The 15,951-nt window shown below is 31.7% G+C and overlaps 2 protein-coding genes across 5 annotated transcripts; both read right to left on the reverse strand.

The window, feature by feature from the left end:
* Positions 1-1,298: 1,298 nt before the first annotated feature.
* LOC106403303 (protein SUPPRESSOR OF npr1-1, CONSTITUTIVE 1) lies at positions 1,299-9,237 on the reverse strand. 4 transcript variants are annotated; one of them, XM_048745495.1, is made up of 7 exons: positions 8,627-9,237; positions 7,473-8,553; positions 7,049-7,363; positions 4,129-4,608; positions 2,851-3,984; positions 2,011-2,746; positions 1,299-1,516 (listed from the first exon to the last, which is right to left on the reverse strand). In XM_048745495.1, the coding sequence occupies exons 1-6, from the start codon at positions 9,172-9,174 to the stop codon at positions 2,732-2,734; spliced, it is 3,573 nt and encodes a 1,190-aa protein (XP_048601452.1). In that variant the 5' UTR covers positions 9,175-9,237; the 3' UTR covers positions 1,299-1,516; positions 2,011-2,731. The 4 variants fall into 4 exon arrangements, with proteins under 4 accessions (XP_048601452.1, XP_048601450.1, XP_013699603.2 ...); XM_048745493.1 differs by having other exon boundaries at positions 1,299-1,558; XM_013844149.3 differs by having other exon boundaries at positions 1,299-1,891.
* A 1,937-nt stretch (positions 9,238-11,174) lies between these two features.
* LOC106425127 (GTP cyclohydrolase 1-like) lies at positions 11,175-13,208 on the reverse strand. Its single transcript, XM_013865842.3, has 2 exons — positions 12,544-13,208; positions 11,175-12,467 (listed from the first exon to the last, which is right to left on the reverse strand). The coding sequence occupies exons 1-2, from the start codon at positions 12,743-12,745 to the stop codon at positions 11,398-11,400; spliced, it is 1,272 nt and encodes a 423-aa protein (XP_013721296.1). The 5' UTR covers positions 12,746-13,208; the 3' UTR covers positions 11,175-11,397.
* Positions 13,209-15,951: the final 2,743 nt, after the last annotated feature.

The following is a 15,951-nucleotide window of genomic DNA, read 5'->3' on the forward strand; positions in this document are numbered from 1 at the left end:
ACCGCGAGCGGCGGAGCGGCCGCCGGAAAAGCAAGGAGGCTAGGTTACGGGAAGGTTGGAGAAGAGAGAGGGAAGAGAGATGGGAGAGAGAAAAAGTTCATCACATAAGTAGTTAAAAGCTTTTTCTATCAAGTTTGTTTTGCTTTCACATTACGTTCAGTTAGAAAACAAATTGATCTTCACATTTTTTAAGTTTTTTTTTCCTTTTATAAGTTTTTGATTAAAAATGTTTTTCCTGAATTTTATATGATTTATTACAAAAGCATAACTGCATAATGTGACACTAATCAAACATGTATCCTGTTATATATATATTTTTTATCGTTAGAGATATCATATTTGTTTGGTATTCACATTATGTTTGTTTAGCTTTCTAATCAATCTCCAAATGTTTTCCATTTTTTCCCTTATATAAGCTTTTAATTTAAAACGATTTCCTAAGTTTTTTTAGAGTTTGATTACGAAAGTATAAGTGCATAATGTGATACTACTCGAACATGTCCTGTCCTTTTTATCGTTAGAAGTATTATGTTTGTGTTGTCTTTGCATCATGTTTATTTTAGCTTTCAAATTGATCTCTAAACATCTCTAGTTTTTATTACCTCTAAAAGTTTTTGATTAAAATGTTTTTTCTAATTTCTAATTGATCTCCAATTTTTTTCAAGTCTTTGATTAAAATTGTTTTTTAAAGCTTTTGTGTGATTGATTATGAAAGTATAATTACATAATGTAAAATTAATTGAATATGGTGTCATGTCATATTTTTTATCGTTAGAAATATTTGTCTTTTGTGTTTTTTTAGTTTTCTAATTGATCTTCAGAGCGAACCAAGCTTTCACCTTTTTATGAATAACTACTAGGTACATGGAGTTTGGTATATATTGAAGGACAAGTGTGTTGTCTTCTATTTTGTAGTGTAATCCGTCCATGTGGTTAAGACAAAAGTGTATAATGGGCTTATTTTTCTCCTCTAAATCAACTTAAACAGAGAGTGAGTGAGAAACCAACACTTATGTTTATCTTTCACACTACTTTTGTCTTTTCTTACAAGACATTAGGTTTGTTACACCCTTGCCTGATCCTAATAGGGTTAAACCGTGAAGTAAGCCAAGAAACCCTGTAAGCTCTACCCTTGCTCTCACTCACAACCAGTACTATACGAATTTCAAGATGTAATTTATGTATCATAATCAGAAGAACATAGCAAATATATTTCAAAGCCAAACATACTTTGGCATGAGAAAATCAGAACAGAAAACAATGGTAGAAAAAGGAAACAAGTCAGAACCATAAGAAGATAACAAACATGGAACTGACTTTGACTTATCTTAAATATGTTTACACTCCAAACAAAGGAGGATACAAAAAGGCTATTGACAGCCAAACAAACAATCACAACAAGATAAATGATAGAAAGGTGATACAAATCCTAAAAAGAAACCAAATGAAATCGTATCACAACAACATCATAAGCTTCTTCAAAGACCGAATCTATTGTAACCCGTAGGACCACACACTGCACCATACACAGAGAAGAGCATTCAAAGGGAAGAAGATCCTTGCAATACCAACGAAGGAGGAACTATTAGGAAAGAAGACTGACTCAAACGAGGGACAAGCGGGGAATAACCCGTCACCTCCATATTCTTCGGGATAAAGGTGACTATGAATTTCTCTTCTAGCTGCCACCAAGAACAGAGATGCACGAACACAACACCAACATCTTGATCCCCAATTCTAAAGATCTATCTAATCATGTGGGAGACAATATGCCTCCTTCTAATTGGTTTTCTGAATACTCTCTAGGAACTTAGTTCTTGCAGAAAGGTCACTCGAAAACCGACCTAATACCGTAACTGAAGCTGTGCTACTCCCAAAAATCTCGATTCCCCTAGAGATCAAACTACAGCAGTCATCAAACTTGTTTATTTATGACGGAAATAAATATTTCATCTAGGAGAAAAAGTCTATAAGCTGTGGAGAAAATGAAGGATCCTCAGTCAGATGTACCTGTATTTTGTTGCTCGATCATCAAGGGTTCAAAATGCAAAGATTCTCCGTCAAGACACGGGTGAGAAGAAGATGCTCCATCACCACAGAAATTCCTGGAAGGTGAGGGAGCTTTGCTTCCAGAAAATACCTCACCAGATGCTCCAGACAACCCCAAGGAAAACTCCAAATTTCGAGCCACCTGTTTGGAATCCACTGCAGTTTGGATGGAAAGAGAGTTGAATCTTGAGATGTCAGAACCGGTGGAGAATCCAAGAAAAAATTTAAGTGGGGTCAAAAGAATAATAAAATGGTCATTAAGGGGAGTAGAATCCGGGTTTGGAAGTTCACTTAGAACATGTCATACGGTGGATTGGCATGAGTATCTTAACTTTGTAAAAATGAAAAAATGGCAAAAGAGAAGAGAAAATGTCAGAAAGTATGTATGCAAAGATATTTTAAGAACTCCATTAAAAAATATTTTGCCAAATGTCACTATATGATTAATTTGATTTCTGTTATCACTTAAAATTTAATTCAATAATCTATTTAAATCAAAATATTGTTATTATAATTTTTACATACCCATTTAAGTTTCTAAATAGTTGGGTATGCTCTTACACCTTTTACAACCAAATATCCATCACATGTTACAGCTTACAAAAAAAAACTTACAAAAAAATCTTATAGTTATTTGTGGTGTCAAGTGACACCACAATTCTTCACGCGGGTCCATCTCTGGTCAGAACTGTGTCATCTGCATCATAACAAATCAAGTTAAAATATGATTTTATTTTCTAGTTGAATCTGAAAAAAAAGTTAGATTTTGAAGTTTTCAGTTCAATATATGATAAAGCTAACCCGCATCTTCTTCTTGCTTATGTTGTTCTCTTCATCACTTTCTTCGTCGTCTGTCTTTGAGATATTCATGACTCGTGCACCGCATCCTTTTATCTCTTCAAGGGTAGAATTTTGTTTGTGGCTGGCAAAGCTGCTGCCGCAGGAACACCCTTCATAATATCCATCATAATGGCTTTTATAAAACTCAAGTAGTAGAACGTTGTTGCTCGGTTCAGATGGCGAATCATCCACTCGTTTTATTTGTAAATGTAAGATGAACAAAACCAGATGATCCATCTCGTACGTGCATGTGTCCACTATAACATCACAAGGAATCTCTTCTTTTTGGCCTCGAAAGGACTGACGAACTGTTAATCTGGCGGGGTAGTGTCTTGAATGTCCAACCACGATGCAAGTTTTAAGTAATATAGATTCTTGGGAAAGAGAGCTCTCAGACAAAAGGATACTTAGGGAACTTCCACAAGCTCGATGCATGAAATGCATAGGCACTTCTCCACCTGGTATAACGGCCATGTTTCGGTATGATTGTATAATTATTTCCTGTGCATCTCGATCCAAATTGAAGCAATTTTGGAACTTGAAAGGAGCCACTTGCGGAAATCTGAAAGAAATATATGAAGACATATCAAAGACATCATTGTGTGGCCGTCCCGGTAAGTGATCACAGATTGTTGTGAGTCCTCCACAGTCTGAAAAGTCTGCCTTATCACATTCCAATTTAAAAATCTCTGCGGATATGTTCTTTAAATTCTTGCACCGACGCATCGTTAGTTTCTTGAGACGAGACATGTTCTTAATCCAGGAAGGAACTTCTTCAATCACAGTGTCATCTAGATAGAGAAGTACAATGCTGGTTGAAATCTGAGGAAAATTTCTCAGTTTTGAGCATCCGCTGAGATAGAGCTCTTTAAGAGTAACCAAGTTGATGTCGACTGGTAGAGCCTCGAGCATTGTGCATCCTTCCATGTTCAAGCGTTTGAGTTGGTAGAGATTCCTAATTGAAGAAGGAAGCATCACCAAGCTTTTACAATTTTTGAGTTCCAAATACCTAAGGGCGATGGCCATTGAAAGATCTGGAATTTCGACGAGGCTTTCACATCCTGACAAATGCATCCCCCAGAGTTTTCCAAGCGACTGAAAAATAAACAAGAAACATATTACGTCTTCGATTTAGAAAGGCTCTAGGTACGAACACCAAATTATTGCATTAACAAAATTTTATAATATTTAAGAGTGTGATGAGCACAAAGATATTAATATGACATTAACAAAAATTACCTTGACCCCTCCCCATAACTTCTTAAGCCTGCCACTACTCATAACAAGGTGAGGGATATTCTCAATCCAAGAACTATCTTCTTCTCCTTCTAATGCAGTTTCTTCTAAGTAAAGCGATGTAATGTTCCTTGATATACGAGGAAACGTTCTCAACTTTGAGCATCCGTTAAGATTGAGGACTTCAAGAGATTCCAAGTCGACATCAGCTGGCAGAAAGTTAAGGTTTGAGCATTTCGACATGTCCAATTCAGACAGTTTACTGAGATTCCCAATCGAGGAAGGTAATGTCACCAAAGATGTGCATCCCGAAAGCCTCAATCCATACATTTTACTGAGATTCCCGATTGAGGAATGAAGAGCCACCAAAGATGAGCATCCCCAAAGCTTTAACTCCTTGACATTTATGGCTTTTGAAAGATCTGGAATCTCTTTCAAATCTGCAGAATAACTCATATCCATCTCCTTCAGACTTCCAAGAAACTGAAAAATAAAAGGGGGAAATCAATACAAAATATATTCACTAATTGAAAAATGCAAAACTACAATTTTGTCCATGTTCTTTTTTTTTTTTTATGTTGGATGTTGCATGCATCTAGATGCAAATGTTCTAATATTGTCTTTTTGTACACTTACATTTGCATTTTGATGCAAAATCAAGAACATCTTAAAATTTAAATATTTTTATATCTTGAATGCCAAATAAGAATATAAAAATCCAAAATAATTAATACTCTTTAGTATAAATATAAAACAATTATTTTCTCTCAATAATTATAATAATTATTCTATATAAAATTTTAAACAGAAAACAGGTATCCTCGCTATATATAAATGTTTCTTGTCAAAACTATAAATCACATGTTTTTTTTTCAAAACCGCAAAATCAAGTTTTTTTGTCAAAACGTAAAATTATGTTTTTCTGCGGGAATTCGGCCAAAAAAAACCTCAACTTTACACGAATTGCCAAAACAAACATGAACTTTGGGGCTGGCCAAAAAAACACCAAACTTTCATTGACTTTAGAATTAATTAATAATGTTTTCGCTGACTTGCCAATTTAGCACGCCGTCAACAAATTTAACAGAAATATTTGACGTCGTTTATTGTTGACGTTAAGTGAAATGACGTCGTTTTTAAATGAGATGAAACGACGTCGTTTTACACGATTTGAAATTAAAAATATGTAAACACCTGGATTCGAACCCAGGTTGGTTGGTCAAATGGGAAGATATTTTACCACTGGGCTACTGGCACTTTCAATGTACTTACTAACATGTTTACTTTTATTTGGTACATATTAAATATAAAAAATTCTCTAAAAACTTAATAAGATCTTTAAAATTCCAAAAAAATTAAAAAAATAAAGAAGATTTTTATAAAATTAATTTAGAAATTAAAATTAAAAATAAAATTTTATTTTTCTTTTTAAAAAATAAAAACTCTTCCAAAATTTTCTAAAAACTTAAAAAGATCTTTAAAATTCCAAAAAATTGAAAAAATAAAGAAATTTTTTATAAAATTAATTTTGAAATTAAAATAGAAAATAAAATTTTATTTTTTCTTTTCAAAAAAATAAAAAATCTTCCAAAATTTTCAATTTTTAATACATTTGCTAAAAGTTGAAATTAATTATACACACATAAAAAGTTGATAATTCTAACTTTAATTTTTTGCATTTTATTATAATTTTTAAAAATTTGGATTTTTTTTTAAAAAAATGAAAATTTTGGAATTTTTTTTATTTTTTAAAGAAAAACAAATATTTAATTTTAATTCAAAATTAATTTTATGAAATTTTTGGAAGATTTTTTATTTTTTTTAAAGAAAAATAAAATTTTATTTTCAATTTTAATTTCAAAATTTATGTTATAAAAAATTTCTTTATTTTTTTCAATTTTTGGAATTTAAAGTTCGTTTAATTTTTTAGAAAATTTTGGAAGAATTTTTATTTTTTAAAAAGAAAAATAAAATTCATTTTCAATTTTAATTTCAAAATTAATTTTATAAAAATCTTCTTTATTTTTTTAATTTTTTTGGAATTTTAAAGATCTTATTAAGTTTTTAGAGAATTTTTTATATTTAATATGTACCAAATAAAAGTAAACATGTTAGTAAGTACATTAAAAGTGTCAGTAGCCCAGTGGTAAAATACCTTCCCATTTGACCAACCAACCTGGGTTCGAATCCAGGGGTTTACATATTTTTAATTTCAAATCGTGTAAAACGACGTCGTTTCATCTCATTTGAAAACGATGTCGTTTCACTTAACGTCAACAATAAACGACGTCAAATATTTCTGTTAAATTTGTTGACGGCGTGCTAAATTGGCAAGTCAGCGAAAACATTGTTAATTAATTCTAAAGTCAATGAAAGTTTGGTGTTTTTTTGGCCAGCCCCAAAGTTCATGTTTGTTTTGGCAATTCGTGTAAAGTTGAGGTTTTTTTTGGCCGAATTCTCGTTTTTCTGCTGAAATCATAACATAATTTTTCCAGCAAAACCGCAAATCATGTTTTCCGGCAAATCATAAAATAAAATTTTCCACCAGAATCACAAAATCAAGATTTTCCATCAAAATTTCTCATCAAAACCGCAAGCTCGGCATTTTATTTAAGTACATTAATTAATTTATTATTAATAATATAAATTATGTACTTTTTAATCTTATTACTAATAGCTTTTAAATGTTATTATAAAATCAAAAGGAGAAAAATTTAGCATCATAATATTGTATCATGATGCAATTACTAACTACAAAAACAACTATATTTGAATACAACATCCATATGTTATATTAAGATGATGCATTCAGATGCTACATCCAAATACAAAACAAACATGGACTTTACTGTTTTCAAATGGAAAATTAATAGATCTTTTTTTGTGTTTCAAACAAAAAAAATGATCTTTTTAAAAGTAATACCTGAGTTCCTTCCCACAACTTCTCAAGCTTACTATACTCCATTCTAAGTTCAACCAGACTGTCCACTCTAAAGTGAGAAGGCATACATTTGGATGGATATTCATCCCAACGTAGAAATCTGAGTTTGCGTGGAAAATAATTCAGGCCTCGATCAGGTAAATACAGCCTGCCTTTTCCAGTCTCCCTTGACCAAAAGGATTTGTAAAAGTTTAGAAGTTTCAGATTATGCATTCCTCGAAATGAATTTTTATCTATAAACAATTCCTCGTTGATTTCTGACATGTTCAAGTACATGGCTAGAGTATTCTTTGGGCCCTGGAAAAAAACAAAAACAAAAATACTCATTGTCCTATATTGATCAAACACCAAGTAACAATCACAATACAGAGCCAGTCAAGCATGAAAACCATATGTAAAAACTCACAGTATTATCGGTAAGTACATCACATGTATCCTCAACTTCCGTCAAGAACCTACGATTGTTGATGGTCTCTGCACGATCGATTTCTTTACCCAACTTCTGTAACAAACTGTGCATTTGAACAGTTCCTGGTGATTCCCTACGTATTATGGACTTGTCATTCAGTATTTTGAGCCCAATTTCAGCACTATCTCCAAGCAAGTCTTTTAAGAAATTGACGTTACGACAATCGGATAAGCATGCAATCCAAAGGAACAATTCTTGCTCTTTGCCATCTAACCTATCATAGCAGACTTTTAGTGTATTCTTGATTTTCCCATCCAAACTATTCAGGAGCCTAGGCAGCTTCTCCACCCACTCCTCCTTGTTCATCCCTTTCAACGACGAACCCAAGACGCTTAGACCTAAAGGGAGATTACTTGAATGCAGTACAACTTCCTCCGCGAGTTCATCGAAACCAGAAGGCGGAGAGTTTATCCCAAACGCAGATCGACAGAACATCTGCATAGCCAGATCATACGATGGGAGCTCCACCTCATAAATAAGCTCAATCTTTTGAGACTCTAAAAGTCTCTTATCTTGAGTTATCACAACGATTCTGCTCCCGGATCCAACCAAACTAGTTTGATCCATCAAGGTCTTTAGCACTTCAACATCATCCACATCATCAACAATGATTAGAATTTTCTTATGCATTAGCCTTTGTTTTGCCACACCTGGATGACGTATCTTTACGTCCTTTTGACATGAAATTTCCGACAGAAGTCGTTCATCCAAACACAACTTCATTTTATTATCATCCCACATTTTTTTACGCTTGTAAGAGACGAAGAAAGCATGTTTGTGGAATCGGCTAGAGAGTAGACTAAAAAGAGCACTTCCTATAGTACTCTTACCTACCCCTGAAGGCCCCCAAATTCCTAACTTCTTAACCTCCTCAGACTCCAAACACAAAAGCGAATTCAACTTCTCAAAATGAGCTTCAATCCCCACAATGGCATTAAAATCATTTGATGGTATCATAAGTTTATTGAACACATCCTTTGCTATATGTTCAATCATTTTTGCTTCGCCTTTACCAGTCCTGAAAATTAATAGATTAATAAAACAGACACTTGAAATCTATTTAAATGAAATTGATAAAGAAACAAACGTACCAATTCTTAGAATCCTCTCCGGCCAAGTTTGCTACATCAGTAAGTGCTCGAATCCACCTTTCTCTGTCACCTTCTGTTTTGTCTTTGCATGTTTCTTTAAACCTCTCGCCGAATTCTCCAGTCTGCTTTCTAACCTCAGAGGGATCCACATGGTAAAAAATCGGTATGACCATCTGATCCAGATCCTTAAAGCATTTGTGGATCTCCACCAGTTCGTTCAAACACCATGTTGACGAGGCGTAGTTCTTAGAGAAGATGACGATTGCGATCCTAGAGTCTTTTATTGCCGATAAAAGCTCAGGTCCGATAGGGCGGCTTCTCTCGATGCCATGGTCGATGAATGTAGTGATCATGTTGCGTTCAAGCTCCATGAGAAGATGGCTGAGGAATGAGCTTCGGACATCTTCCCCACGAAAGCTCGGGAAAACATTGTATCTCCAGTTGCGAGAAGTAGTAGTAGAAGAAGAAGAATCCATGGGAAAAGGATACAGAAGAGCTGTTGTAATTAATATTATTGTGATGAAGAACTCAGGAAAGGGTGTAAACATACATAAGAGTAAAGGTGGCGAAGACCAAGACTTTTAGGAAACTTCGATCTGATTTCCATTTTTCCATTCAAACCACACAACAAATTTATCCGTAATTTGAAAGATATGTGAAAAGCAATAATGGTCACATCTTACACCAAAAAAAAATAAATAAATAATGGTCACATCCTACGCTAAACTAAAAGAAAAGACAAAACTCATGGGACATAGCCATAATTGTTAATTAACCTAATGAAGCAATAAATTTACGTAAAATTAAACTATAACCATTTAACTATCAACAAAAAATTATTTGATTAGTATTACTATAGTTTTGTAATTGTTAATGCACACTTAAATTAATTTTGATAAAATGTGTATATATTATACAAAATATAATATATATATATATATATATATATAAGTTGATGTAAAAAATTGTATTTTTAATTATATTTAGTTTATTTTTACTAATATATATATATATATATATATTAATGATGATATGATATATGAGGTACATATGAGGTATTAGTTATTAATATATTTCAAAAATTTACCAAAAATAAATATTTATAAAAAATTCTAACATTGATATAAGATTTATTAGTCATTGCCATATTTAAAATATTATACCAAAAATTATAAATTTTATTTGAAAAAGTATATATTTTTAATTATATATATATTAGTTATTAATATATTTCAAAACTTTACCAAAAATAAATATTTATAAAAAATTTTAACATTGATATAAGATTTATTAGTCATTGCCATATTTAAAATATTATACCAACCAAAAAGTATAAATTTTATATGAAAATTATATATATCATTATTAAATTAAAATTATGTCATATTTTCGAAAGTCATGTCATCTTTTTCAGAGACAATATGGTGATTCTACCTATACAAATCATTGCTTGAATAGTGGTTCTATTATTAAAATTTAATTTTATTAATAGATATTAAATCATTGTTTATGGTTTTTAAAAATCTAAGTTTTGATAAATGTGGTATTTGTGTTTAGGCCTCAAAAGCAAATTATCATAAGACATAAAGGTTTGTAGCAATTTAAAGGTTAGGATTTACGTGGCGCTGGGCTTTACATGGCGCTAGGCTGTAGATCGTGTTTTGAAGATGATTATGTCTAAACGACCGAAAATCATAATGTAAAAACAAGCACATTTACTGCTTGCTATTACGTAATGGGCTTCCTGGTTTAGTACTAAATGAAGCACGGCGTACGGATGTTTAACAGCTGTTGATGTTGACCAAGTGAATGTTGTTCTCTATTATTGCTTGTTTACTTCACCATCACAGTGAGTTTATAAAATGTTAGCATTTTCAATTTAGTATTTAACCGTTGTTACATTTGGTAATCAGTCAGCCATAGTTATTCCAAAAATGCATCAATTTCTAACTGATGTATATGTCGTACAAATCACTTAATAACACTTAAAACTATTTTTCAGAAAGTTTTTGTATCATTGATTATGAATGTATAATTACATAATATAAAATTAATCGAATATGGTATTTTGTCATATTTTTTGATTGCTAGATATACTACAGTTGTTTTGTCTTTGTGTTTATTTAGTTTGTTAATTGATCTTCAGAGTGAACTAAGCTTTTCATCTTTTATATGGTCAATCGTATTCGTATTTGATGCATTATTTGTATTCTGTCAAAACTTGGTCGAAGTCTATGTGAATAACTAGATAAATGGAGTTTGGTATATATTGAAGGACAAGTGTGTTGTCTTCTATTTTGTACTGAAGTCCGTCCATGTGGTTAATAAAAATGTGTATGATGGGCTTATTTTTCTCCTCTAAATCAACTTAAAAAGAGAGTGAGTGAGAGATCAACACTTCTTTTTCTTTTCTTTCACACTACATTTGTCTGTTCTTACAAGACATTGGGTTATGCTACACACCCTTTTGTCTGATCCTAATAGTTTTGAACCGTGGAGTAAGCCAAGAAACCTTGTAAGCTACCATTGCTCTCACTCACACCAGTACTATACAAATTTCAAGATGTAATTTATGTATCATAATCAGAAGAACGTAACAAATATATTTCAAAGCCAAACATACTAAGGCATGAGAAATCAGAACACAAAAACAATGGTAGAGAAAAGAAACAAGTCAGAACCATAAGAAGACAACAAACATGGAACACTGATCTGTCTTGATCCCCAATTCTAAAGATCTATCTAATCCTGTGAGAAACAATATGCATCTTCTATTCTGTTTTCTGAATACTCTCTAGGAACTTGGTTCTTGCAGAAAGGTCACTCGAAAACCGACCTAAGACCGCAACTGTAGCTGTGCTACTCCCAAACTTCTCAATCCCCCTAGAGATCATACAAGTATGCTCAGCTTCCGCCACCACAATTACATCCCCATTAACCTGTGGTGACAATGTCTCCGCTATTTGCCGAGTCATCCTCTCTTGCACTTGCAGCTTAAACCCATAAAACTTTACAACAGACTCCACCAACGACCTCTCAAGAGGTTTTAGTCCATCACCACAGTAGTACCCAACATGCACAACTCCATAGAAAGGAAGCAAATGATGCTCACACATTGACCAAAACTGAATATTAGTCTCACAACTCAGCTTTCTCTCCTTGAGTTTGCAGTCATATCTGTTTAGTTTCATCTCAAAGTTAACGTTCTGGAACTTCATCATCCATTTAAGGAACCTGGTTGGAGTGGAAACCAGCTCTTTCCTTGATGGATCTTCTCCTAAAGCTTTCAGAATAGAGACTACAGCAGCAACCATCTCAGAGTCTGCATCTGAAACTTTGGATGAGTTCTCAATAACAAACGGACACCAGTCTTCAAGAGAGACATCTCTACGCAGTTTGAACTTCAAAAGACTAAGAAACTCACACCAAAGCTCCGAACTTTCATCCTCAAAACCCCCTGAACCGGAGGTAACCGTTGCCTCCACAAAACCATCGTAGTGGGGATGCGAGCATTGGAGAACAACAGCGACACCAGATGGTTCCACCCAACGCTGCAGACCCGAACATATCTCCTCAGCTAAACGCTGAGGCTCTTGAAGCCGCTTAGCAAAAACGTCAGCGACTCTAGAGAACTTGCTTAGTCCAAGAACGCGTCCCCCAGAAGGGACGTATCCTACATGACACTTGACTTTAAAAGGAAGCAAACAAGATTCACAGTAAGAGTAATGATCAAGGTCTCGGATCACAACGAGACCACCAACTCCTCCTGCTTGCCCATCGTCTAACCCTGTTTCTGGAAACAGAGCACTCTGTACAAAGTCCTTTACTTTTTGCTTATAACCTGAGATAAAATAACATTATTAATCAAAACCCACAAAGAAAAAACTAAACTTTAAGACAAATCATATGTAGATTACCTCTGGTTCCTTGTCGGAGAGCCTTTGCGACACGAAAGGGAGTTCTTTTAATGCCTTCGCGATTGATATCTTCATTAAGACCTTTTAGTATGACTTTGACAGCTTCTTGGATCGCTATGGTCTCTGGTTGTAACTCGAAAGGAAGATCAAAGCAACCGTTTTTCACCTCCACATTGAAATGCTCTTTATCGAATGTGTTCATTGATACTCTGTGAAGACTCTAATTACAAAGAATCTCTTCTCTAAAACTCTCTGTGTTTTTGGATAATACGCGGAAGGTGTGTAAGGGAGAGAGAAGGCGAGTGGTGGGGTCGAGGTTGATCCGTTCAGGAATGTGTGGATTCGTTAAGTCAGTTTGATGGATCTGAGAGGGTTTAGCCTATCACCATCAGCAAAAAGAAAGTTTCCTTTTTTGAACGTAATGGCGGCGAAGACCTTTCTCTCTCCCTTTACCCCTTTTCCTGTTTTTTATTATCGAACAACAACCCTAGTTCGAAGTTCGAACACTATCTCTCTCGATGTTGGATTCATACTGTGAAAGATTTTTCCTAAACCATTTTCATTTGAATATAAAAAGATTCTATCTGAGATAGAGGGTCTTGGTTTAGCTCAAAACCGAAAAGATTAAAGTTACGGCTATGGATGTGAAAGACTCTAGATGAGTTAGAGGGTTGCATGCGACCTGGAATATTTTCGTGTTCATTATATAGATAGAAAACTTGTAACCGCGTTTGAGATAATAATGGGTTGTCTAAGGAAAGGTTTCTAAATCAACATTCAACAGGTGTGATCTGTGACCAAGGAAATAAGAAACACATTAAATTTCAATCACAAATGCATTATTTTTTGTGATTATCAGTTTTCAGTAAATTAAGCCAATAAAATTTCAATAGTCTCTTTAAAAACTACGATTTGCTATTATTAAATAAAAGAAAACTTAAAAATTCATCTTAGTAAAACAGAAAAAAAAATCCAAAACATTTATCTTTGAGGAACTGATGGAGTATATCACTAAATAGTGAGATATATCTTTAAATTAAAATAATAGTTACAAAATATATAGAAAGATGAGAATTTTTTTCAACAAAAATAAGAAAACTTAGAAAGAGAATATAAATGATCAATACTATAAATTCTCATTGATACATATATTAGAAAGTAGGTGGCTAGATCAAATTTAGAGGGAATATTAATAGTTTATTAGGGAACAAAATTAGATTGAACTAATAATTTAAAAGGAATGTGAATGGTAAATTAGGAAAAAAAATCGAACTAATAATTTAAAAATTGAATTCAATTTGTTCTGGGAAAACAAAGTTAACGCTCTACAATATAGGTTAATCACATACATCTTTTTTTGGTGTTTACTTTCATTTATTTTATGTAATTTGATATGTTATTAGATATGTGTCACTCACACATTAGCCAAGTTACATCGTCAACTTTGACAAATTCAAAAATATTTAAAAATATTTGTAAAGAAAATGTTCACAAAATATCATTGATTGTGATGTTCAAACTTTACATGCAAATTTTATTCAAATTGATTAAATTTTATATTATTCAAAACTGTGGTTCTTTTAATGAAGACTAGATTTTGATCCGCGCTTAAGAAGCGCGGATATTTTTTTGGTGACCGTAAACTCAAATATTAAATGAATTTATATTTATTATTAGATATCTAAAATATTTAAAAGCTGTTCTATTATTATTATTTCAGTCCGGTACTATGTTTTCATTGAGTTTTTATATTCGAATCAGACTTGTGGTCGAACCGTAAGATCTAGTAACTCATATATAGTAGGATATAATATAATAAAATGAATATAGTAAAAGTATCTGAAAATCAAAAAGACCGTTATTAACCCACTGAGAAAAATATAATTTGTTTTTTTTGTTTTATAATTTTTTGATATATTAATATACATTTGACTTGTATAAGAAATTTCTTTTAACAAGTATTGTTAAGTTTATTTATAAATATATTAATTATCAATCTACCAAAATAATGAAGAAAGTATTATTTTTTTCCTTTTTTATTTTTTTTTCAAACTATTATCAATTTTTTTTAAAAAAAAAATAAGTTTGTGACAGATATTTTATTATTAGAAATCCATACAATTTAAATAATGTTACATTTATATGTATTTATGTATAAAATGGTCTTCATAATTTGGGATTTTGTAAAAAATGGGTCTAAAGTTAATTTGGTTAATTGTTTTTCTGTAACAAAAGTTAATTGGATTTATAATTTTCTTTTCTGAATGGGTTGTATCAGTTAAATTATATTTTTTAAGTTAAACGCCCAAAGCCTAAATTAATAATATCTATTTTGCGGATAACAAAGTGATATTAAATAGGGATAACATATAATATATAAGGAAGACCAAAAAATAAAAAAAGGAAATTATCCAACAACCTTTTATAAGTAGATTTTTAAAGACTGCTTCCCTTTTAATAGTATAGATGTAAGCAAGATTGTAGTTGAAATATATTTTGTTAAGTATATATTTAGTTACATGATTAAAATCGCTTTTAGTTTGAAGTTGAATGCTAAGTAATTTGGTTCTCGATCTTTTTTTGGTCAAATTTTTGTTCTCGATCTATAATGTTAATTTTGGATAGAGGTGAATTCAATATTTCTTTCTCGAACTTTAATTTTGATTTTGGAGTTTTAGTCTAACATAACACCATTTTTTTTAAATCACATTATTTGTACAATTATATCTTGAAAATTTCTTAAAATAGTCATAAAAAAGTTTTTGTCATTAATCTAACATCCAAATATCAAAATAGCGATAAAAAAATATATTTATATCCTATGGTTAAATGATCTAGTTTTAGAGTTTAAAGTTAAGGGATGGATTTTAGGAGAAATTTTTTTTTTTAAATAAATATTAAAAATTTCAAAAATAATTTCAACAAGCATTTTTGAATTTAAATTGAAAACTATAATTTTCAAAAATATTTTTTTTTTATAAAAATTTCGAATTTTAAAACACATAATTCGAAACTAATAATGTTTTTTTAAAAAAATTGCATTAATATATCTACGGTAAAGGTCATTTACCTCTTTAATTAAATATATTTTGGTCATTTTCCTCGTTGGAAGCTTTTTTTATGACAAAAACGTTAAAATGATCTATTTAAGAGAATTGCTCTTATTTGTTACCTTAGTGAGTTATTTAGTCAATATTTTAATTTTAATAATAATTTTTGAAATGATACAATAAATATATGTTATTTCTATATTATACCTAATAAGAAAATATATATTATACCCTATACTATATACATATGTTATATACATGATGATTTATTATGGTAAATTCTTTACCTTTTTTGACATCTCATATTTACTTTTATCACTTATTAAATCATGATAAATGTAGATGCAACATGGTATAG

The sequence above is a fragment of the Brassica napus genome, chromosome A2 (genome assembly GCF_020379485.1).
Source record: "Brassica napus cultivar Da-Ae chromosome A2, Da-Ae, whole genome shotgun sequence".
In the NCBI taxonomy this organism is placed as follows: domain Eukaryota; kingdom Viridiplantae; phylum Streptophyta; class Magnoliopsida; order Brassicales; family Brassicaceae; genus Brassica; species Brassica napus.

Coding starts and splice junctions, on each gene's coding strand:
- LOC106403303 (XM_048745495.1), bottom strand. CDS start 9,174: ATGTTTACACCCTTTCCTGAGTTCTTCATCACAATAATATTAATTACA. Junction 8,554..8,626: donor GGAGAGGATTCTAAGAATTG/GTACGTTTGTTT, acceptor ATTAATTTTCAG/GACTGGTAAAGGCGAAGCAA. Junction 3,985..4,128: donor AGTTATGGGGAGGGGTCAAG/GTAATTTTTGTT, acceptor TTTATTTTTCAG/TCGCTTGGAAAACTCTGGGG.
- LOC106425127 (XM_013865842.3), bottom strand. CDS start 12,745: ATGAACACATTCGATAAAGAGCATTTCAATGTGGAGGTGAAAAACGGT. Junction 12,468..12,543: donor TCTCCGACAAGGAACCAGAG/GTAATCTACATA, acceptor ATTTTATCTCAG/GTTATAAGCAAAAAGTAAAG.